At 27.8% G+C, this 25,522-nt stretch overlaps 2 protein-coding genes across 4 annotated transcripts in view; one reads left to right on the top strand and one right to left on the bottom strand.

The window, feature by feature from the left end:
• Nucleotides 1-377: 377 nt before the first annotated feature.
• On the top strand, nucleotides 378-10,062 carry LOC106680745 (metaxin-1). 3 transcript variants are annotated; one of them, XM_014420670.3, is made up of 8 exons: nucleotides 379-713; nucleotides 782-928; nucleotides 996-1,099; nucleotides 4,191-4,353; nucleotides 5,924-6,158; nucleotides 6,956-7,113; nucleotides 8,239-8,332; nucleotides 9,843-10,062. In XM_014420670.3, exons 1-7 carry the CDS (start codon nucleotides 627-629, stop codon nucleotides 8,287-8,289), a joined length of 945 nt encoding a protein of 314 aa, XP_014276156.1. In that variant the 5' UTR covers nucleotides 379-626; the 3' UTR covers nucleotides 8,290-8,332; nucleotides 9,843-10,062. The 3 variants fall into 3 exon arrangements, with proteins under 3 accessions (XP_014276154.1, XP_014276156.1, XP_014276155.1); XM_014420668.3 differs by lacking the exons at nucleotides 8,239-8,332; nucleotides 9,843-10,062 and adding an exon at nucleotides 9,045-9,213 and having other exon boundaries at nucleotides 378-713; XM_014420669.3 differs by lacking the exon at nucleotides 8,239-8,332 and having other exon boundaries at nucleotides 382-713.
• A 6,738-nt stretch (nucleotides 10,063-16,800) lies between these two features.
• LOC106680744 (poly(A) RNA polymerase gld-2 homolog A) overlaps nucleotides 16,801-25,522 on the bottom strand; it is a 20,938-nt gene continuing 12,216 nt past the window's right edge. Inside the window, exons 7-13 of the mRNA XM_014420667.2 lie at nucleotides 23,889-23,990; nucleotides 23,230-23,398; nucleotides 23,010-23,153; nucleotides 22,805-22,933; nucleotides 21,112-21,289; nucleotides 18,957-19,072; nucleotides 16,801-17,563 (exon numbers count right to left, since the gene is read on the bottom strand). Of these exons, the coding sequence (XP_014276153.1) occupies nucleotides 17,421-17,563; nucleotides 18,957-19,072; nucleotides 21,112-21,289; nucleotides 22,805-22,933; nucleotides 23,010-23,153; nucleotides 23,230-23,398; nucleotides 23,889-23,990 (981 nt within the window). The 3' untranslated portion in view covers nucleotides 16,801-17,420. The remainder of the gene's footprint in view (nucleotides 17,564-18,956; nucleotides 19,073-21,111; nucleotides 21,290-22,804; nucleotides 22,934-23,009; nucleotides 23,154-23,229; nucleotides 23,399-23,888; nucleotides 23,991-25,522) is intronic.

Below are 25,522 nucleotides of genomic sequence, written 5' to 3'. Positions count from 1 at the left end.
TTATTAATTAAACCAAGGTGATCGCAATCACATTTGACTGTACTTAGTAATTACAATTGCCTTTTGCCCAACACTGGTCATATATGAATTGAAAATGATTATAATTTAAGATGAAAATGATTGGATTTGATTTAGAAATAATAAGAATGTATTAGGATACATTTTCAAAGTAAAACTAGGATTTAGAATATCTATAAAAGTGCATATAGTTGTATTTGAAAAAACAAATAATAGCAAACAAAATGGGAACATAACTCGTTAGTCAACAAAATTCCCTAATTACTTAAAGAAAATGATTTACCAATCTTTAAACATAGTTTGTATTTGTTTGAAGTTTAATTATGATGACATGTGGTATGTAAATATTTTTTTCGAAAAAAAAATTTACTGGAACTAATTTAAAAAATTTACAGTGTTACGTTCGTGTTACGAATGTTAAATAACACTCATCAATTGATGACGTTATGTTTGGTTGCATTCGTCTAGAAATGTTTTTCTGCTTTTTGAGAACCAGCTGCGTAGCTCTTTCCATCTCTTGCTTTAGTAGCATAACCTTTAGATAAGTTTAGGATAAGGTGCACCAATGGGTAAAGATTCGAACATAGTTGATGCTTTAAACACATAGAATGTCTTTAAATCATCCTATGATTATTGAGATTTGGCCAGGGGACTGGGGATTACCTACTATAGATCTTGAATGTTTGAAGATTTTGGTATGTAAGCAATGAAAGAGCAGAGATGATTTATTTTTTGACATGTTTTATTTTTTATTTATTTTTAGGCCCTTGTAAAATTTTCTGGCAAAGAATATAAAATAAAAGTATCCAAAAACCCATATTGGACTCCCAATGGTACACTACCTGTAGTGTCTCATGGGAAACATGTTTTTCATGATTATGATGAAGTAATGTCATACTTAAGGATTAAGGTGAGTTGTGATGTACGTGTTGTATTGTTATGTTTATGTAAATTTTTATTTGTAATTTTTTCTTCAGAATGTTAGTCCTGATCATGGGCTTTCGACGGTCGAAGAAGCTGATAGTTTAGCATACACTTACATGGTTAAAGAAAAGTTGTTTCCAGCTTTACAGTACATATGGTTAGTAAGTTTTGTTTATGTGTTGTGTTTTGATTGGACGCCACATATTGTTTACTTATGTTGACAAATGTTCTGTATTTATGGCTATTTAAATTGTTAATAATAATTGTATTAAGTCCTATTGTCCTGTTAACCTTCATCCTTTTACTAATAATATGTAAAGTTATTTTGTCTGAACTTTCTTGATGCACTGAAAGTTATTAGAGATCATTATTCTTTCATCATAAATTCTTTATAATAGTGGATGTTTCGAGCTATAACAACTCATCTTCAGCCTTTTCATTATCCTGCATTACATGTTTTTCTATTCACCACTCAACCCATCATGTAGACTGCTCAGTACTGCACTGATTGTATATTTTTCTTTCAAACAACAATATTTTGGTTATATGTCTAGTTCAGGCATACTGAAAAATAGACAGCTTAATTAAATAACAAAAGTCATAAATCAATTTTCTTAATGATGATTTTATTGGCAAAACATCGTTTTAATCAAAAATTTACATTTGGTAAAATATTGTGCTACCTTTTTATTATTTTCAAATTTAAAATCTATCATGATTAGGGAAAAATATTTGTCTCAAAACTGCTGTTTAGAGCACCATGTAAAATAATATAGATTTATTCTAATCCTATATATATGTATATATAGTTGACCAAAAAGATTTATATATAAGAAGATGGTCAGAGTTGCGGTCAAAACAGAAACAAAAATAGTTTACAACTATTTATTTTCCGATGTTTCGCCCTACTTTGCAGGGCTTCATCAGGGCTAAAAAGATACAAAAAAAAACTGAGAATATTACAACAATAACATATAATAAGGCAATTTAAGCTAGGATAAATATTATGTAAAAAAAAAAAATTATAAGAAATTACATATAAATAAAAGGAAGGAAGACATAAAATAGTATCAATATAAAATAAAATTGAATGAACAATGATAAGAATAAAAAATGGTAAGAGTAAACATTTTTGGAAAATATGTAAGATATACAGTTAAAAAGTGCAGGAGCCGAACATAAATTAAATAAACTTCTTGAAAGAATAATTATAAATAAAAATGATAATAAATGAGCAAAGAACAAGTTAGGACCACCTACCTGTTCAAAGGTAAAGGTTGAACAGAAGGCAACAATATAGCGGAAGTGGGGAGGAGGTGGCCAGCTGTTTAACGGCTATATTTCTATTTCAAATGCGACATATTTGATCTGTATACAGGAAGTAGTCATAAAGATATGTCGAAAAATGAAAAATAATAAGAGAAAGATACAGCAATATGATAATAATAATAACTATAATAATTTTCTAATTTAGGAATAACTAAGTAAAATTAGAATGACACGTTACTAATAATACGAGTATATACTGAAGAAAATATAGTTAGGGTAGTTAATACAATATAGGATATAATAACAATGATTGTAAAAGAAGTAAATAATAATAAGTAAAAGTAAATAAAGAGTAGTTTAAAAAAAAAAAATTACAAATAAGTAAGTAAGATAAATAATTAGACAATGACAACAACTGTAGTATTTATATATCGTGAAAATAATCATTTATCTTCGCTCTTAATAGTAATAGTAAAGATAACAGGAGTAACATGAATAATATAAAGTGAAATAAGGTAATTTAAAAATTGGAAGTGAAAGTTTACAAAATAAAATAAAAATATATATAAAAGTACAAGGTGAGATATAAAAAGATTAAAAATAAGTAATAAAGTATAGAAATAAGTGAAATATTGTGATGGAATGTTAACAATATAGGTGATGGTAATGATAAGTGAAATAAGTAAATAGAAACATGTGATGTTAAAGTTTACAAAAAACAAAACAAAGTAAATGTGAAAGTTAATAAAACATAGATGAATAAATATAAGTAAATACAGCGATAGATAATATAAGGGATATAGAGATAACCAACAGGTGAAAAACAAAAGTATAATAGAAAAATTTTGGTGATGAAAATAAAATTTATACTTTTTTTTTTTACTTTTACTTATTATTAGTTACTTCTTTTACAATCATTGTTATTATATCCTATATTGCATTAACTACCCTAACTATATTTTCTTTAGTATATACTCGTTAGTAATGATAATAATTAATAATATAATACTAATAATAACTCGTATTATTAGTAACATGTCATTCTAATTTTACTTAGTTATTCCTAAATTAGAAAATTATTATAGTTATTATTATTATCATATTTCTGTATCTTTCTCTTATTATTTTTCATTTTTTGTCATATCTTTATGACTACTTCCTGTATACAGATCAAATATGTCGCATTTGAAATAGAAATATAGACGTTAAACGGCTGGCCCACGCTTCCGCTTTATTGTTGCCTTCAGTTCAACCTTTACCTTTGAACCTACCTTTACCCTTGGTAGGTGGTCCTGACTTGTTCTTTGCTCATTTATTATCATTTTAATGGTAATTAAAAAAAACTAACAATTACATGAAAAAGAAATAATAAAAAAAAAATTCTAAGATACATTTGATTCTGTATTTGTATATTTTAATGTGTACATTTGTTTTGTTTTCCATGTAATTGTTTGCTATGGATATTTAATAATTAAATTGATAAAAAAATATAATTTTTGTTAGTTTTTCCTGGTTTATTGACTTTTTCCAAAATTTCTCTTGCTATTTGGTATAAATCCAATTTATTTAAATATTACAATACCCATTGGTTTTTTATCATTTTTTTTTTTTAGAATGAGATTATTGTGTAGTAAACTGTTCTATACTCTTGTATTAAACTGATTGACTATTTATTGTTATTTCGGGAAAAGATTTTTAGATGTAATTATTTTTCATAAATTCCATGTCGGAATCAATAAATACAATTATACAGTTTAATTAAATTTCTAATGTTCTTAAACTTTGGCAGAATAAAATATGTCCACATCCAGCAGTTTTCAAATAAATCTTTTTAAATCTAAATCTGTACTTCTTTACCATTTAAATTATATCTGTTTTGGTTATGGAACATAAATTTTTACTAGATATTTTGTTAATAAAAAAATTTATAACCATGGATTTATCTTTTTAATTTATTTGATATTTTATTTTCGTTTTAGGTGGCTAGACGAAAAAAATTATATAGGGTTGACCAGACCTTGGTATTGTAAAGTTATTCCATTACCGTTCAATTTTTATTACCCTCAGAGGTTTGTAACTAATGCCAGAAAGACTGTTCAAGCTGTATGTGAAGCAGAAACAATTTCAGAAATTGAAAACAAGGTAATTTTAAAATTGTTTTGTTATAACTGTACCACCATAAAGGGGATAAAATCCACAAGCATGCCTAAAGGAAAAGAAAATTGAAAATTTGAGCTTTTCTTCTGTCAGTTTTATAAAGCTTATTAAGGCAGTTCTAGTAAAAAACCTTTACTACAGTGTAAGGCACTTATAAAAGTGACCAAAATTTTCAGTTCCATTTCTATTAAAACCGTTCTTTTTAAACAATGAACACACTTATTATTAATTACTATTATTTTTCTCGCTTTAAAATTAAGTGATTTAGATGATTTTATTTGATAAAAATCTTTAGATTGATTAATAATAAAAAAGAATGACTGAATTTCATTTTTACAAAAAAATAAAGACCTGTTGAAGGTTAATTGATTTCATGTATAATTATTATTTGCCAGCTTTTAAAAATACGTTTTGTTAGTTGAAAAAACTGCTAATAATATTTAAAAAATCTTTTTCAATACACCATTTTTTTTGTTGTAATTTTTCAGCTCTATCACCATTTTAAAACCATTTATAAAAACAAGTTTTCACCATAGTCTCTAAAACACTCAATCCTACATACAATTTAAAAAGTAGTTCGTTAAATATTATAATATTAGGTTTTCCATTTTTATAATTGAAATCATATGGTCACGTCTTAGTTTTGATGAAAAACTTTTCTAAAATTCATAAAATTAAAAATCTGTATTAAACATTTTTAAAATGTATTCTATTAATGAGTACTTCACATTCTGCTCTCTTAAAAAACTCAATAATTGGGTAAAAATTAACAAAAAAAATGTTTTCTTTCCAACTATTTAAATGAGTAAAATTAAAATCAATTTTTCTTTTCTTTGTTTTTGAACATCCCAAAACATTTCCTACTGATCATTCACTAAGGACCCTTTCACAATCACACATCTCAATTGGATCCGATTCTGGAATACTCTATGAGGATTTCTTTTTAACTATTTTAGATGACTATGTAGAATAATTTTATACTACTTATTTTAACTGGTTTAATAACTTTACATTTCTTTTTAACTAGATTTCTTAATTTTTTTTTTACTGGTTTTCTTTTTATCTATTTTAGATGACTATGAAGAATAATTATATACTATTTATTTTAACTTATTTAATGAATTTACATAATTCATATCAGTATTCCCTGAATCTGTTTTCTTTTTACAGTTGTAAATGCTTTCAAGTGTTGTTATTGATTGTATTTTCCAAATTTTCTTAATTCACTTTTTCTATTATATAAAATTTTTACATCTTCCAAATTAAATTTATCTCCCTTTTACTTTTTTAAAATTTTATTAACTTTTTGTTAATTGGATTTTGGTTTATTTCTATTATTACAACCATTGTTATACTGGTACAATAATGTCCTAAATAAATTTTAACACTCAGAATTACTCCACCTATTAGCGAGTATTTACCAAAATCATAAAATGTTTATATTATATATATATATATATATATCTCCCTCTCCCTCTCCCTCTCATATATACATATTAAGAGAGAGAGAGGGAGGGAGGGAGAGAGAGAGAGAGAATATATATATTTTTTTTAGCTTTACAGTGATGCTGAAAAATGTTTGACTTCACTTTCTGTCAAGTTGGGAGAAAAAGATTTTATGTTTGGTGCTCATCCTACATCTTTAGATGCAGTTGTTTTCGCATACCTGGCTCCATTGTTGAAAGCACCATTTAAAAATTCCATACTTCAAAATCATCTGAAGTCTTGTACGAATTTACAAAAGTTTGTTTCAAGAATATGCCAAAGATACTTTCCTCAGGATTATCAAGGTAATTAATTTTACAAATTGTACGTTCTTTAATATTCATGACGAAATTGTTATATAAAAATTAATGTTCGTTTCCTCCCTTCCCCCCCCCCAAAAAAAAATACTAAAGTTTTTCTTATTATGATATTTTACTCTTCCTTAATGATCTCAGTTTTGGGAAAAATTGAGCATACCATTAATATTTTGTCAAATATTCAGTAGACATTAAAAGATCTGCAAAAATTCTATTTTTTAAGCTCTTAGTTTTTCATTATAATTGCTTTTTTTTCCAGAGATGTATACATAATCTCTGATTTGGCTTGAGTTAAAGTAGGGGTTTTTCAATGTTGGTATTCAATTGCTGTCTCACACGACAGCCCTGTGGAAAGTGGGGCAAATAAGTAGTTGCTAACTATTTTTTGTTCATTTTAGACTCCATCCCCCGACCATCTCCTTCATATTCGGTTTCAGTCAACCATTTTTATGTATAATATTAATATTTATACTTTTACCCGACTACGTCATTGTCACATTGACCATTTTTGGTATGTAGAGAGATTTTGACCGAATGAGCCAAATAACTTTCAAATTCGATGACTCAAATTACTCTGTTGAGTTCCTTTGTATGTTTAGAAACAACTTACATACAAAATACTTAAAAATATTTGATTATATTTTAATTATTCTAAGTATCGTTGATGGTTCTGTTGTACTTTTTATATCCTTTGATTATTATCTTCTTTGCTTTTCTTATTGACTGTTATGCTATTTATTTTAATCATCTCTTAATTTATCTTATTCTTTAAATACTGTTTTTAGCATTCGAGAATAAGAAGAAGAATGAAGGTAGTAATAAGCCAAATATTTCACCTGATGTTGACTCTGATTATCCTCATAAGACAAGAAACACAATTCTTGCAGCGTTAATAGCAACATTCGCAATGACTGGATATGCCTTCATGGTTGGATTAGTACAGGTGAATTAATTAAAATATACTTAAAATTATATATTTTTTTAATTATTAGTAGTATTATTTCTCAAAGTACATTCCCATTTTTTTATTTCTTTACCTCACTTTTTAACATTATTTTAGTATGCTTTATTATATTTTAATGTTATTTCTAGATTATTTTATACAGTGAACGCTCATAATATAGCTTGTTAAACCGCTTATTCGGATACAGCATGAGTTTAGTCCATGTCCTAGTCTCTGATTAGTCTTTAAATAATTTGATAATGTTAAAATTTTCAAAGTGAAATTTCTTTACCAATGTTCTACAACGCAAGGGAAAAAAATTATACGGGAGTAAATTGATATCGTGACTCAAAGAAACGCTCCAGATGGAACAGTATTGGTGAGCAGCAATGCTCGATGTGTTTTGCATTTAGATTAAAGTATTTTAAAAACTAAAAATTTGAGTTGCATAGTGTGAGGGAAATTTTACCCTTTGATATGAGATATAATTCTAAATTGTATCTTGCTGCTTCACCAAGTTAGGGAGGCAAAAAGTGGAAAAGATCCACATTGTTAGGGTAAGCTCATAAAGGGTAGCCATTCTTGTTTGTCTAGAATTTTCCTGTCCTAAACTCATTATTAGTAAAATTTTAACATTATTTCATTTCCAGAAGTTTTACTTCTATCGGCCAGTCCCACTACTTAAAATAACCTATGCTTTTGAGAAACGATAGATAACACAAATTAGCAAAAAATATATCAATAAACAAAAGCTTTTTCTTAATTATGTTTTTTAATGAGTTTTTTATTATTATTGGTGTACAATATATTTATACATATTTTATTATAAGAATGTATGTATAGATTTCCAATAATTTATATTTTTCTGCTCTCACTATAGCTCAGGTTGTATCGTTTCTCCTTGACCCATATTAATGGTCCACTATAATTACTGTGTATTTGTAAATAATTGTATTTAAAGGTCTAAGCATTTCTTTACGTTATTTCAATTGCTGTATTGTTGGATTTGACTGACACCTAACTTACATTTTATAATTATAGTACTGTTTGAAAAAATTATTCAGTCCCAGATTTGCCTGTTGCTTTAGATCTTACTATATTTTTTAATTAAGGCTGTTAATTTAGGTTGAGGTTGAGCCTAAGTCTAGAAATATTCCCATTAAAAATGAAGTTTGATCTATCCATTTATTAATTTGAGCGAACAATATATGTTAAAAAGGTAATAGCCCAGTTTACTTTTGTTCTTGTAAGCTGGTTTGTGTGTTGAATAATTAAATTAGAGATTGATCATGATGTGACTTATTTGTATCTGAGATTTATTCCAACCTCAGATGAGCATGGTTTTTTTTTTTGGTTTTTTTTAATTAACATATAAGTTAAACATCATTTTTATTATGTGCATGAATCGCCAATTCCAAGCTGCAAGAAATAATGCTAGCAGTAAACAATTATATTCTGTTATAATGATTTTTTTTACCTCAAATTATTTTGATTTTTATATTTATGGTTTAAAATTTTCAATTTTCTTCTCTTCCTGCCCTGCTTCAGAAATCTCTTATCTTTGAAGCATTTACTATTAGTGAGTAGAGCAGTGTTTGAAAAAAAAAAATTTACTTATACCAAACAACATAGGTGAATTTAGCCAAAACTGGGGATTGACATGAGTATTCACCCATGCCATCATTCTGAGATGTTTTTTTGAGATAGGAAGGAAATAGAATCAACCCCTCTAAAGTTATTTCTAACAGCTGACAGTATGTGTTATATTTTTCATGAATAAAGAAAGTTTAGTTCAGATAAGTATTAATAATTACTTACTTTCTCGACTTTATAGTGATATATGAAAGAAACCTTTTTATAACCAAACAATTACAAATATATCGATTTCCAATTTAAAGGGATCATGAATTTTTTTCATTCATAATTTTTAGAGCGTCCCGCCTTGGCCTTTATCGTTGCTTGGTGAACCAATTCCTACTGTCCATCTAAAGTTACTTTGGGACTGGTCAAGAATGAGAATACCTTATAAAAAGAATGAATAAATGGAAGCTGAATAAATTTTGAGTATATTTCGTAATAAATATATTTTAAATTTTGGTATATATTTTTTTCCATTAGTTTATGGGGTTCATCATGTAAATATTTTCTTGGATCATGTATCGAACATTAAATTATTTTTTTAAATTTAATATAGTTATTATTTTTGTATTTTCTATCTAATAGAATTAATAATTCTGAAGGAAGTTATAAAAAAACATTTAAGATAAAATCTTGTGGTAACTCTGAAAGGCCTATATAAATGTACTATATGTAAGTTTTATTTCATTTAATAATACTGGAGATATGTTCTGTAATAATTGTATAAGATAATAAGTTAAAAGTACGTTATTTATTGTATTAACATTGTTACATTGATTATCTGAGTAAGCTATCAATGTATGCCCTCGTACAAGTGAGCATTTTTGTTTCTCACACTTTCACACTGTTTCTCTTTGCCTGTTTGCAGTTTTGTTACTCATGCACTTGACACCCTTTTTTTTCTGTGTGTTGTTATTAGTAAACTTATTTTTATACCTTAGCAGCCTGCTTACATCCTATTTTATTGTCATATCACAAACAAAATAGGTGCTTTGATAATATTAGCTTACATCCTATTTTATTTTCATATCACAAACAAAACAGGTACCTTGATAATATTAAATTGTAATTATTTTTATTTCAATTTGTAGCCTCCTTTGATTGAAAGAAATTTGTATGATGAAGATGTGTATTATTCTGGTGAAAACTATGAAGAAGAGAACTGATGGTGATAGTTTGAAGTGTTCAAATCGAGTCAACAGTTAGCTACAGATCAAGAGTTTAATGTTTAATTTTAGTCATTAGTTATATGATGCAGCTCAAGTTTGTTTTTGTTTTTGTTCTTGTAACAATAAATTATATTGAACCTTATGATCTCTTCTTTTGTTTCCTTACGAAATAAATGAGAATATTGTTTTTATAATTATGCTTAGCATATACAAAGTTTATTTTATAGTTATTAAAATGTAAATGTATTGTGTACTCACTTTATTGTTATTTTTTTTAAATGATCAGTTTTACTAAACTCCATTGTAGTAGAAAGTTATGGGAATTAAATGTACTTAATATTCTTTTCTCAGAAATTTACTTGAAAAGAAACTGTTTATTATATAATATTATGATGGTGTTGCCCTGAATAATATTATCAATATACTTAATCACAATGCATATTAAGTTGAAATAATTTATTGGTTTTGTATTTGTAGGGTTAGACAATTATATTTAAACTTAATCTTTTCTTAAATTATTTGTTTTATATGTTTGTGTAATAAAATTTCAACAAACTGGTTATATTTAGTTGTCCTCAATACTTATACAATGTGTATAAGGATTAATATGCATTGTTTTTTATACCATGCTTTCATCAAGACTTCATAAAATTGTCCATCAAGAGGAGTTTTTGTTATATATGTGACTATAAACTCAGTTATTTAAAAACATAAGAGCGTTCTACTATCTATACTATATTATTAGTAACCAGTGAACAAAAAACAACATACATTTTTACTCTTTATTTTGGTTGAAATAATATTTTTTATTAATTTATTGTTCTTAATTTTTTTTAAGAAGAATTTAGCATACATTTTTTTTTTACGAGATTAGTTTTATGGGATCTAAACAAGAAAAATATGTTTTAAGTAAAATAAAACTTACAAAGCACTGAATTGTAACTTGTTTGTTTCTCAATCTTAATGGGATTCCTAGTATATCTATCAATTTTAATATTCAAACAAGAGTTGCACACAGTGGTGCCACCTGTAGGATAAGGATTTAAACCATCAATTGTTGAGTATATATTAATTCTTTAAGGGAATTGTGCCCAGTCAGTCTGTCAAAACCAATGATGGACATTTAGACTGTTTGATTGAAATAGATTATGAATGAAATAGATTATGAAAGAATGCTTAAATTCATCTGTCTTAGGTTTTACTGTCATTCCAATTGACCATGCAGGGGACTCTTTAGGCCAGTGGTTCTCAACGTTTTTTTGGTGATGGAACACTTGCTGGAAGTAGGTAAATGAGAGAATCTCTTAATTATTACTGATGAAAATTGAGTGTCAAATGCGTCTTTTGGTCTAAAGCTAAGGTTAGGATATCCGCTCAAAATCTGTGTTAAAATGAAGAAAATCTGAGATGCAAGGTTCAAAATTGTGGGGAGCTGGCTGGTATGACTCATTTCTAAATTATTTTGTGGAACTCCGGCCCTGTTTCATAATAAGGTACTAACTAATACTATTAGTCTTGTTGATTTAATTTGATACAATTACACTGACTTGTACAATAATAACTTGTACTTTAGTACTTTTAACTCCTGTAATATCACTAATAGTCCTCCCTATTATGAAAAAAATAAGTATTAGTGTAATTAACACGTTTCTATACTTGTATTTTGAACTAATACTATTAGCTTTCATTATGAAATGGTCCTGGTTGTGAATCATTGCTTTAGACATTTAGGAGATTTGTGCATTCAACATAGTTATGGTTTTACCCATGTCTGCATGCCAAAAATTTTAGTTTAGTTGCATGTCTTATAAATTAGAAACAAACTTTAAAATGTCAATAAAAGACTACTTTGATATATTTAATAACCAAAGACATTTTTCAAAACCTAAATTAACAATCTACAATGAGGGATCAAATGTCTTTATTGCTTGATGTATTTACTCATTTAAAATTTGTTGTTATTTGATTCATTTTTAAATTACATATTTATATTCACAGTACTATTTGTGCGAGGAATTATTATTCCATTATTAATGAATTCATTGGGAATTTTTTATTTCTTTGTTTAATCTTTTAAGGAACCCTAGCATGGTCAATCAGAATGACAGTTGTCACTCAAAAGCCAGACTGATCTTAATTCACAAAAGCAACATTTCTTAAAAATCTACTGAAAGATCTGTAGTTAGTTAATTTATTTTGACAAATCTATATCTCAGGAACTATGTGACTTATAGATGTCTGCCAGCACTCAAAATAAAGGAAATTTAACTTACAATAAAGTAGTTTATAACACTTATCTTCGTAGGGATAGTAGTTCTTATGATATCCTCATATGAATATAAATTTGGCAAATGAAAATTTGTCCGAACAACTATATATCAATTTATTTTAGCAAATATCATGAGAACTACTTACTTCTCCTACGACGATGAATGTATTAAACTACTTCAAAGCCCATTAAACTAGCTTTGATTTCAGTGCTAATAGACATCTGTACATCAAATGGTTTTTGAGATATAGATTTTTCAAAATAAATTCACTAACTACTGATCTTTCAGTACGTTCTGTACAACATTTTTATAAAATATTGATTTTTAAAAAGCTATATCTCGATTACTGTTGAACGTAAATAGCTCTATTAATTAGGGCTGACAGTTTAGCAAATTTACTCTACTTTAAATGATGTTCTCTTAGATTTTCTATTGTTGTTTTTTTAAAGATATAGAGCTCCGAATGAAAAATTAATTATTTTTAACGTTTTTAAAAAGCCGCCATTTTTTATTTCCCCTACCTATACTTAGGAGACTCATCAGTTTTGACTATTAATTATACATAGTTTTCATTAAAGTAATCAAAAATTGGGGTGAAATAACTGACTTTTTTCTCCTCTTAAGCCCTTGTACCATTACATGTGGACACAACTGATAGAGCCTTAAATTAGCTAGAGTAAATAATTGATTCCGAAGGTTAGGAAAATGTTTTAAGTAATTAAAATATGGAGAGGAGGAATCTTTATCTTTTGACAGTCCTAAAATACTGAGTGAAAACGTGCTTTCAATTAAACAATTAACATAGCAATTTTGCTCATATATCTTTGTAAATTATTTGGTTTCAAGAACTGTCCCTCCCACCAGCTGCAGACCCGCAATTTCGTTAGTTATCGTTTTATTGTATCCATCACTGGCGAAGGGGCAAATCAAACACCTTAAATTGCTGGCTTAGTCGAAATGCTTTACTTTGTTTTTTGAACTAAATCTTGAATGGACTTAGTACTTATGACTTTCTCAACCTGGTAATAGGTAGAATAAGAATGTTTTATTTTAGAGAAAATTGATTAAAAAAAAAAAGTGTCGAAAAGTATTTTTCTCATATGAAAAAAATTAACTATAAATAACTGAAACCTGTCCACGACTTTTCGTAAACGAAATTATAAACAACCAATTTCGAACATTTAATTACTGAGCTTATTGTTGTATGAACTTATGTTTGGGGCTTAAATTAAAGTTCTGTTGAGGCATTTGTTGGTGACTACGATTAACTAGAAAATCGAGGAAAATCCAAAAATATAAATCAGATTCTCTCGAAAAACGGTAAGTAAAAGCCCCAAGATGGTCCACCAATGACTTTACAAGGCTGTCTAACCATATTATTATGAAATATGTGGGAGGTTCAATTAAATACCCCCTAAACCTATAACTAGTTTAAAAATCTGAGTATTACACCATGGGGAAAACCATCAAGGGACAGAATCAGTCAAACTGACACTAAAACCACATTGATTAGGTAGTTGTAATACTGGTGGATTATCGAGAAAAATTTCAAATCCAATCATTCAAAATTTTAAGTGGCAGGGAGGCCATGACTGCTTTGTTCATATCCTGCATTTCACTTTATTCTTTCAGAAAAATGACAAGATAATCTTACTATAGTCCAAAATAATTATACCAAATGCCAAACAAGTTTTCTGTTTAGTACGAATCAAAAGAAACTCACACAATACTTATAATTTTCCTGTTGGTATCATATGTACAAGTTAAGCCAGTCTATCAGTATAAGAGCTTTTGCAAAAGCAACAAAAAGTTTGCAGCTTGTACTTCTGAGTTTTTTAGTTTATGAAAAGAGTCATACTTCTTAGCACATTGTTATTCATAATCTTATTTGATGAAGGACCCCCTTAGCCCATTTCCTTGACGCCTGTCCTCACAAAATGCCCTGCTCATCTCAATCTTCATAAATTTTTCAGTATCCATGTCCTTGAAGAGGATGGTTGCTAAGGAGAGAGGTTTATTTTCTCTCTCCCTTCCCTCATGTCTCATAACTTTCAAACCCAAATGTCAGGAAATTAGAAAAAGTACTTCAAACTGTAAAAAATTAACTTCATAAAACATTTTATTCAAAGTGTTACTAAAATTTAAAAATAATATCTATACCTATGAATTTATGAAATCGAGATTTTATGGATGTAATGTTGTTTGAAAAAAAAAATTATTGTTTTCAAGAGTCAATATTCATAACAGTTCAAATACAAAAGAGTTCGGAAAATTCAAATATTTCTTAATATTACAGGTTCTTAATGGATGTTTTTTTGCTAACATAATTAGATCTAGTGAAAATACTCTTCCTAGTTAAAATTCTTTATTTTAATGAATCATTAACAACATTTTGGGGCTATCACGCCATCATAAGGTTATCTACAATACAAATTTACACTATTCACCTTGTGCATACAACAATTGTATGTTTTAAATAAAAAAATTGTAGTATATTAATTTCATTGTTATATGCATAATATGAATAGTGTAAATTTGTATTGTAGATGATCTGATAATAGGGCGATTGCCCTGAAACGTTGCTAATGATTCATTAAAATAAAGAATTTTAATAAGGAAGAGCATTTTCATTATATCTAATTATATAAAATACTTCATACTTGATTTATACCTACTCATAGGAAGTTTTCAGGTTATTTCATAATTATGTAGGTGAAACATATCCTCAACAAATTATTTATTAGTTAAAATCAAAATTTTATTTCAGGGATTTTTCCCATTAAAATACCAACCTGACAGTAAATCATATGTTATTGTTTTAATAACTGTTCCTGTCAATGGAATTGGTGCTTTATAGGATATGATTCAAGCGAGAGTAAATGCAATGTGTTGACAGTTATCGGCACTAATAGCTCATACCTCCCATACTTACTGTAAGTGACCTGTTTTAATGTGAATTTAAGTATTACTAGATATACTATGTGTATGTAACTAAGGTTGGGATGCAATGAAGGTTCCTTAACGCTTTAATGCCTATAAGATCCCAAGTTACTCTTTCTTATTTCTGACATTTAGTATTAATTACACAAAAATAAAAATAATAAATGGATTAGATATGGCAGGTTCCCATAGGTGACAGTAGGCACTGACAAACAATATTGAAATATATTTAGTAACAATGCATATTCAATTAAAATAAAATGTGGTTTTAGACCAGGTAGATCAACTACAGACCATATATTCTGGATTAAGTGAATGTTGGAAAAACATAAGAATACCAGATAGACCTGTACATGGATGGTTAATGCAGCATGTATGCCCAGAGAATCAGTCCCTAAATGACTATTGAAAGACCAATCTGGTAGAGGAAGAGCATGCTGGAGGAAATCTTGAAAAGGATGGGAATAAGATGACCTATGCTTTCACAGGAGAGGAGAGAGTGGAGAAAGGTTATAAGAGAGGCATGAGTTCTTGATGGCAGTTCAGGGACAATAATAAATAAAAATAAAATATTATTTCAGAAATTAAGTCAACTATAAACAAATCATCATAATAATTTTTACTCTTAAATTGTTATAAATTGCTTACTTGTTATTTGCATAGTGACATAAATGGTATTTATATGATTACCATCACTCGATTACAAGCTACGAATGGCAACCTGGCTTTCTTCCAAACTTTATAGATTCTTATTACTCTTAAAAATGTGTAGAAACTTATCTGGGAGTTCTTCTTGCTTCTTGGCATAACATTACAAAAAGTATACTTATCATTTTCCATTAGGGAAGAGTTTTTTTTTTTAGCCTGAATTTATCTCAAATAACTTATATTTGTGTTTGATGAAAGCAAACAAACATTTTTATGATTGAAAGATACAAAAAGAGAAAGTTGGAATAGGTAATTTTTTTAATGAAAAAATTAAGTACACTTCTGAGTTTTTTATTTTTTTTTCTATATATAATTGTATTTATTTTTTTTTATTTTTTTTTCTCTTGCATATTCTGTTTACATTTCTCTAGTAAAAAAAGTATTCAGGATCTACTGACAATTAGTTCCTTTGTTACTCTATCTTTATTCCTAAACTTTTTTTATTATACATAAAATTAATTTAACTATTTAGACAAAAAGGTCACAAAGGACAAAGTACTCCGATTAAATCTTCATACTACGGGACAAATGATAAAATAAATAAACAATAATAAATATGCGATATAAATAAATAGATTAAATGTAACAAACAGACGTAATTAATACCATAATTATCTTTATAATAGGAAACTAACTAAATCAATATGCTATTCAATCTTTATTTTTTTTTTTAGTATGTTTTAAATACTTCCATAATATTTAGTAACTAGGTTTTAGGAAATTTTTAATTCTTGATTATAACTTAAATAGAGATGATTTTCAATCTAATGTGCTAAAATAATTATGGAATTTATAATTACAATTAATTCATATGAGTAATTTATTATTGATAAATGTTAACTCAGTAGTTTAAGTAGAACCATTTCTAACTTTAACCTGAATAATTAACTAAAAACTATTTCAAAAAAATCATAATTATAAATTGCAAGCTTCCTACTTTCCATTTTAAATAAATGAAAAACAAATTTATAAGTACTTTTATTGCAGAAGGAGACTTGGTTTGGTATCGTTTTCTTTTTAGTTTAATACATACAAATATATTTTTTTGTTTGCCTTGATGTATATCCATCATTGCATATTCCTCTTTCAGTTCTTCGGTAGGTAAATATTTGGTCTTGTAAATATTGTTTTATCAAATATTTAATTGGTCTGAGGATAGACAATTGCACTCATGTAGAAAAATTAAGTTACATTTCTCTAGAAATTAAATCCTACACCTTTATTCGTTGTTTTTTTATTAATTTTTTTATTTTTAATATTTTTTTCTCATTTTGTATTTTAAATTTTTGTATTTATTTTTATTTTTATGGTTTTTTTTTGTTGCCGTTTCTTCATTTTTTCATATTTTTTTTTCCTTGTAGGAAATACTTGTAGCACTTCATGTAATAAATAACTTATTAAACAAACCCGCTATACAAATTTTAAATTATACGTTAGGGTCGGGTTACAGATCCAGAAATAACATGCTTAGAAAATTACCATTGCTGGATCCAGAGATTGTAATAACCTTTAAATCAATCATCAATTGATTGAGCAGCAACTGGACGAAGATCCCTTGTATATTTCTATTTGTCATATAGCTCTACGAAGCTTCCAAATAAAATATTGAATCCAATTTTTTTGTTTTCATTAGTGCATTACCACTTCTAATTATAACATTTCTTATGAATTCAAACTTTTCTGGGTCATATACAGATCTTGCAGTGTTTGTCAGGTCGAATGGCTCTGAAAAAAAGTTGGAAATTTATTTTAAATTAATATTTACACATATAAAGAGTTTTCCTACCACAAACTTGTCAAATAGCTGACTGATTAATAATTTTAATATTATCATTTTTATTAGAAGATTAATATTTGACTTTATACAATATATTGTTAAATGATAGTCTAGGTGACAATGAAGAAAGGTAACAAAAATAGTTGAAAACTATTGAAAATTATATTCCTTTAGCTTACTGTGTTCCTCTTTTTTATATAACTTTTTACACTCTTTCTATTTATATCCTATTGTTTTATCATATCTTAAAATTTTTGTATCTAGTATAATTCTATCACTCATTATTGTACTTATTATTAATTAGTATTTATTCAATTATACTTATATTCCTTTTGTTTACTGCTTTCCTTTTTTTTATATTATTTTTTTTACACTATTTCTATATCTATTCAATACTTGTTTTATCATATTTACAATGTTTATATCTTGTTTCTATACTAAATATAATTTTTAATGGAAGATTATTGATTGACCGTGTGTAAAGATGAAAGGAATATGGTCCGGGTGCGGTCAAAAAAGAACAAAAAAATAGTAATGGAAGATTATTGATTGACCGTGTGTAAAGATGAAAGGAATATGGTCCGGGTGCGGTCAAATAAACTCAAATAGTAGAATTATACTATTTTATTGAGCCAATGTTTCGCCCCACGTTGCAGGGCTTCGTCAGGGCTATTTTGACGGCGGTCAAAACAAGAGTCAATAGTTTATAATTATAACTAATTATAATTGTTTTGACCGCCGTCAAAATAGCCCTGACGAAGCCCTGCAACGTGGGGCGAAACGTTGGCTCAATAAAATAGTATAATTCTACTATTTGAGTTTATTTGACCGCGCCCGGACCATATTCCTTTCATAATTTTTAATGTTTGTTTAGTTTATTTCTTCTTTTAACCTTTTATTTATCAAATACAATTTAATTATAGCAATATGTTTTAACTTTTAATTAATGTTAGGGTAAACATGTAAAAAACTTTTGTTTTTCCACATAAATGTCAAAAGTTACTAAATTTTCAAATGCATTTTGTCAGAACTCATCATTTGCGTGAAATAGGTATGCATAATACAAATTTAATGGCAGCAAAACCGGAGAACAAATATTTAACCAACAATTTCCATATATAAAAAAAATTATTAATACCTTTATGAAAGCTTTTGATTAACTGTAATATTAACTTTTTTTCACTAGGGAAGACCAAATTTACTTAACCTAACCCCTCTTGAAAGTGATCTTTAAAATACCTATTTATTGATTATTTTGGATTGTAACATTTGCATTGACTCATATTATAATTGTTATAGTATAAGATATAATCATAAAAGAAAAGATTTAATGATACATACCTTCAATACATAAATACTTCCATTGGTGTGGATCATTCTTTTGGGTTCTAACTTGCCTACATTCCTCTATAGGAATAGTTGAGGCTAACCTTATAGATATAGCATACTTCACATACCTGTAAAAATTATAAATTAGTATTAAAATATTATTAATGGACCACGTGATTAATAATAGATGATAGTCCTGATGGTGGCATTAATAAAAAAAAGAAAAAAAAAAAAGGGCTTTATCAAGGGTAGAACAAGATATAAAAAACTAAAAATATAGTAAACAGGGTAGGATATAACATGACATGAACTATGATAGGACTATAAAATGAAAAAAAAAAAAGTGTGAAAATTATATAAATATGAGCAGAGTAACTTAAAAGAAAATATAAATAAAATGTACTGAAATAAGTATTAATAAAATTCAGTAATAACTATTAGATATAAAATAAGCGTATGGAGTAGTATCAAATAGAATAATAGATACAAGAATAAAAAAATTCAAGAATACAAACAATATATATAAGAATTCAATAAAACAAATAATAAATACAAAAATTTTAATAAAAAAATACAAGAATACAAATAATAAATACAAGAATTAAAGAATACAAATAACAAATTTAAGAATACAAGAATTCTTTTAATTATTATTTTTTATTACTCCACCACCAGTTGGTTTTATGCTTGATATTTATTACTGTGCTTTTTAATTATAGTTATTTCAATAAAACATATTTCTATTTTCATTTCATTTAATCTGTTCATTTTTATATATTTTCACATATTTTTTTACATTTTCTGGTCCTACCATGGTTTACATTACATTTCATTTCATCTTAAATCCCTTTCCTGTTTATAATATTTGTATTTTTTGCATCTTGTTTTTAGCCGCCATGAAGCCTTGCCAAGTGGTCTGAATCGTAGATGCAGAATAAATAGTTTTATTACTATTTGAGTTCTTCTTTTTACTACCTATTCTAAGGAAGGATCACTTATGCCTTAATTAAAAATTAAAAGATTCAAAAAATAGTTAAAAAATAAATTTTAACCATTGTAACTAATTATAACTAGCAAATATAATATGTTATATTAATTTGAGCATCAGATGATATGGCATCAAATAAACTCATAAGAAAGATTATTGTAAAAAAAATATATATAATAAAAGAGCATATTTTACAGCTTCCATTTAGAAATATTTGCAACTTGAGATCACCAATAAGTGTGAAATATGCATAAATTACTGGTGACAAAAACGATTATAATAATAAGAAAATAATCAATAATAATAATAATGTTAAATCAAATTAGGTACTCAATTATTATCTTTAACTGACAAAACATCTAGAAGCTGACCTGAGGAAGATGGTTAGTGACCCCACTAGTAAAAATTATTATGTTATACAACTATTAATATGTGAAGTTTAATTGTTATAACAACAGACGTTTTAATAGCCTATCATGTTTTGTTAGCTTTCCAATATTCTACCAAAAAACTAAGCTAACAGAAACAAATAAAAAAAATAATTTCTCGTAATCTTGAGCTTTTTTTATCATACTATTATTTTTTTTAAAAATCTTATACAGGATGAATTACCAACCATCACATAGAAAATAACCAAGTGTTAGGCGAGAACATGAGGCATTCCTTCTTGAAGACTAAAGCCTTGGCTATTGAAGGACATTATTTTAAGAATCTTATATTTATCTATTTTTTGTTTATTTATTTTCATTATAATCATTATTATTTTATTTTTATTTCTCAAATAACGTTTTCAGTATATAGGTCTTCTTTTTTTTCAACATAACTATAATTATTCTTAATTGTGAATTAAAATAATCATTACAATTAAATGTATTTTTTTCTTTTTTAAAACCTTAAGTTGAATTTTTCGAATTTTGATTATTTTTTTTATATTAAATATTTCCATGGTTTGATTACTTATCTAAATAATTAACATTTAGACTTTTTAATTGCATAAAAATCCTATCTATAATTTTATAAATTTATGTTAAATTCCTAAGCAGTATAGATATATATTAAATTTTTATGCTTACCAACTGCCAACCTCTTCAATAATAGATTTATAAGATGTGAAAAAAAAAATTGTCTAATACCTGATCATTTGCTCACAGTTTATGAGTTAAAAAACAGAAAACTCACTCAAATGTGGTATAGTATTGATAAAACTGCAATAGCAGTTCTCCAAGAGTTTGCTTGTTTTCAGAATTAAAAGGCTCTATATCTTCATGAATGTCAATATTTCCAATATCGATTTCAGGATTAAATTTATCAGCATAAAGCTCATGAAGACAGGGTAGGACTCTAGGGGTTACGCCACCTTCAGAAATTAAGAAAAAGGAATAATTACAGAATTAAATTAATTTCAATGGGGTAAAATATAAATGTTATTGCTACATATGGAACTAGAAATAATTACTTGAATTCTATAGAGACAGATACAATTAGCTGCACAAGAAAAGTTAGGTGTATACTATAAATTAGGAACTAATTTCAATACAAAATAAAAAGTGATGAGGTGGAATTGAGAATATGTAGTCATATTTTTTTAATATTTGTTCTTTAGACCACAAGTACTCCTTTGTTCAATTGGCAAACCCAATTATTTTGCTAAAACTAGGTGATCCATTTTACACCTGTAATCTGGAAGATGTTCAATACTTTGGAAAGCTGTACCTAGGCTTTTAGGCCTATCACTTCATCTGATTCCACTCCAGGAAAGGTTTGATATTTATTCGGGGTGTCCTAAGGTATACATTTCCTGCGTAGAGTCAAACCCTCACACAACAACAAACAAAGAGACTGGGTTTGCTGAAGGAAACAAACACATAGAAGAATTCTTCCCCACTGGACATTTTAGGCTGGAGGCTTTATGGATCCTCCCGGACTATTAGGTCTCATAGATGCTAAAAGGACACGGAGGGTTATCAAGGAAGTTACAAGCTATCCCTCTTGTATGGAGCGCAGCTCCAGTAAAAGGGCAAAAATCAACAAATTGTATATATATACTGTATTGTACATATGTTTATATTTTGTAATTATTTTATGAATAAAGGGGATGTGAAACAAAAACAAAAAAAAAAAATCCCTCTTGTGGAGTCTCTGAGACGGTTGAACACATTAAAGCGTTTTCCACTACCATGAAAGGGCATCAAGCCAGGTTATCAAATGAAATCGGGATCTTTTCCCTAAACAAATTAAACCATCTGAGAGAATACATAGAACTGTTTGTCTATGGGTCAAGGAGATGGAAGAAATTACACACTTCACCCTAGAATGGGCTGTACCATCCAACACCAGATGGACGCTGAATGCGGCATTGTAGACTAAGAAAAGTAATTAAGAGTTTCTCATTTCTTTGTACTCTTTTACTCAGATACCCCACTGATGCCAAAAGACCCCATATGACCAAATGGTCGGGTAGGAGTAAAAAAAAAATATAAGTTCTGATATCGGTACAATTATACTGATGTGAAGATAAACTAAGTAATTCAATTTTCTAAATTATGTAATATGCACGACCAATGTACAAAATACGAATTTGGATATGATAAACTAAGTGGTAGGTTTGGGACTGTAAAGAGTATTACTGAAACACCCTTAGAGCCTAGAAAACCATTGCTCACTATAACCTCTAACAAGAAATTAATATCTGTAAAACCACTTTGTGCAGTCAATGATCTTCATGACCTATATAATATAGCCAACCAAAAACAAGAAAAAAAAAAATTATATATATACGTACATCAAGAAATTAATTGGTTAAAAATAATGTTTTGATTTAATTAAAGCCTAGTTTAAGTCAAAATGTTTTATTAGTTGCTAATTTACTTACATTGTAAGAAGTGGATGACCATTAACGAAAGAGAATAACTTGATATGGTCATGTTTTTGGCATCATTAATATTGTGCCATTGAGCCCACAATTTCACGACTAAAACCAAAGGCTTGACTCGCCAGTCCACTGCAATATATCAAAAATAAGTTTTAAGATGAAGTGATGAAAACAGTATATACTAAGGAAGATTTTCACTACTCACTTTGACCATAACAATACAATAGATGAGTGTTACGTATACCCACAGAGTTATTACAATTTAAATCAACTTGAATATTTTGTTTGGAATCTCTGAATTTGAGCAAGGGAACTTTGGCTTGTATCAATTCTAATTTTTCAAATAGTTCTGGAATAGAATAAAGTTTAAAATTATAATTTTTTTTTTTAAATCAAAGGAGTATATACAGCTAAAGAAAACATACCACATCGTTCTAATAATTTCAATATACTTGACAAGTATGATACAGCCTCATTTCTTTGATCCACTTCTGAGTAACGGATAATGAGACACATATCTACATCACTAAACTGGCTTCCAAAACCGTTCATAGTTGAACCAACTAAATAGAGACCATATTTTGGAAAACAGGTCTGAAACATTGTGTAATATAAAAAATATGATGAATTAAGATTTTAAAAAATCATTATTGTTGTATTTGGTTAATTAAATGAGGCTTTAGAACCAGGATTGGACTATGCCATATTTTATGTGAAAATTGAGTTTGAATTGTTAAAGCATTGTATGTCATGCCATCTGTTGGCATTATAAAGAATTTTATTAATTTCTAAATAATTCAGCAGAAAGAGCCAGTAACTGATTGTCCAATATGTTTTTGATCTCAAGTAGGCACTGCAATATTGGATTAAGTGCTTTAACCCACTCTATCACTGCTAATCCCTATGCAAAGATTCACTTTAAAAACTGGTCTAAAGAGGTTTGACAAAAATTATATTAAAATCTTCTTAACATTTTATCTCAAAATCTCAGCTGGCGAGATTGGTCAATATTAGTTTCCAAAGCCTCAAATCTATATGGAACTAAAAGTGAATAATACGATAAGAAATAAATTAATCTAATTACCTTTATTTGCACATATAGAAACTTCCATAGTGCCATTTTCTTTTTGAACAACTCCTCACTTTGCTGGTTTAAAAAAAACTTCTTCCAAATATTTTGGCTTAACTAAAACAACACATAAGCTTAGTAGATTAAAATGATATATATATTTGAAAAAAAAAATATGCCTTCAACTGATGAGTTTTATACCAAAAAATAGTTACTTAATCCACTTCTTGAATGTAAAATCTTTTTCAGTGAACTAAAATTCTATAGCCAAAACTTATTCAGTTTATTTAAGAATTTAAATTTTCTTCTGTCATATAGGTATTAGAAACCAACATTTTTTATAAAAAATTAACTTATCTAAATGAGATGCTGGGATAATAATTGTTTAATAATAATCTAAGAAAAGGCGGATATATCAACGATTGATAGAAAACTCTTCACTTATCTTATAACAACATTATATTCAATTTAGTATTTTTTTTTTCAATTATTTCCTCATCCCCAAAGAGACATTTATCATTAAAAAAATATTTTTATGAAAATTTTAAAGGTAAGGGAAGGTAGTTTAAAATATAGAGGGGATAAAATGAAGAAAGTTACATATATCATAATTATAGGGTTTCCTTCTGCTGGAAACTATGTCAACTTCATCAGTAGATAACAGCCATTAATTCGACACCCTCTTGTCTCATTACCACCATGAATTTTGTCACATTGGCAATTTAGGTGCATTTTTATGCTGAATTACAATTTTTTCAGAACTTGGCCTTTGATCTATAGTATTGGAACTTATTAAGATACCTCTAAGGTTTTAAAGAACAGAGCTTAAAGAAATTGCTTTTCTGATCAAATCAAATCAACCATACTGGTTCATGTGGCCAGTGGGAAAAATACTGATTAATAGAACAAAACTTTTATCTATTGAATCTATAGAAACGAGATTCAGATGAACCTCAATAATTGAAGTAAATTTTATTATTATTTGTCAATAAAGTTTTCATAATGGTATGTTTTAAATATTTTGGATATTGTTTAGTTTAGGAAGGTTCCTAGCTGCAAAATATGTGTATCTTGAATACTGAGAATGGTAGCTTCTCATAAAAAAGGCAACAAAGGGTACAAAATTTAGTACTGGTAAACAGGGAGCTCTCGATAGAAATTCTAGGAACCTTTTTGGATATAGGTAAGGGAGGATTGTATGTTCTCCCAGAGGGCTTAATTGAATCAAGGTTGTGTCACTCAAGACCGCCAGGAAAGAGCCTTGATGCAGGCTTTGCTTAAAAAGTAAGTAACTGGGTCCTATTGAACTACTGGCCATCCTTTGTGACAAAACCTTGGAGGGAGGATTCCTGATCAGAAATTCACAACTCCCAAAAAATAATCAAAGAAATAACTCAAATAACTAAGTACAGAGGAGAGCCTGATTTACACACTTCTGGAGAGACCTCTGAAACAAAACTTTTGGCTAGACCAACCACGACAATGAGACTTCTGGGAAGACCAACCTTGACAATGAAACTTCTTACTTGACACTCCTGATGAAATGGCCCTGTCAAATATGGAGAGACTAAAGATAGAGACTTGAACAGAAGAAACAGGCCGCAGTACTATCAGCAGTTATTCCACCCACTAGGTAAACCAGACGGCTC

The sequence above is a fragment of the Halyomorpha halys genome, unplaced genomic scaffold (assembly GCF_000696795.3).
Source record: "Halyomorpha halys isolate HHAL.00 unplaced genomic scaffold, Hhal_1.1 Scaffold284.1, whole genome shotgun sequence".
Classification (NCBI taxonomy): domain Eukaryota; kingdom Metazoa; phylum Arthropoda; class Insecta; order Hemiptera; family Pentatomidae; genus Halyomorpha; species Halyomorpha halys.
The sequence above is the reverse complement of the archived record's forward strand: the minus strand, read 5'-3'. Positions and strand labels throughout refer to the sequence as shown.

What these genes read in the sequence shown, in the direction of transcription:
- LOC106680745 (XM_014420668.3), top strand. Translation starts at nt 627, where the DNA reads ATGTCTTTAAATCATCCTATGATTATTGAGATTTGGCCAGGGGACTGG. An exon ending in TGTCATACTTAAGGATTAAG is followed by an intron (nt 929 to 995) that starts GTGAGTTGTGAT and finishes TTTTTTCTTCAG; the next exon opens with AATGTTAGTCCTGATCATGG. An exon ending in TTTCAGAAATTGAAAACAAG is followed by an intron (nt 4,354 to 5,923) that starts GTAATTTTAAAA and finishes TATTTTTTTTAG; the next exon opens with CTTTACAGTGATGCTGAAAA.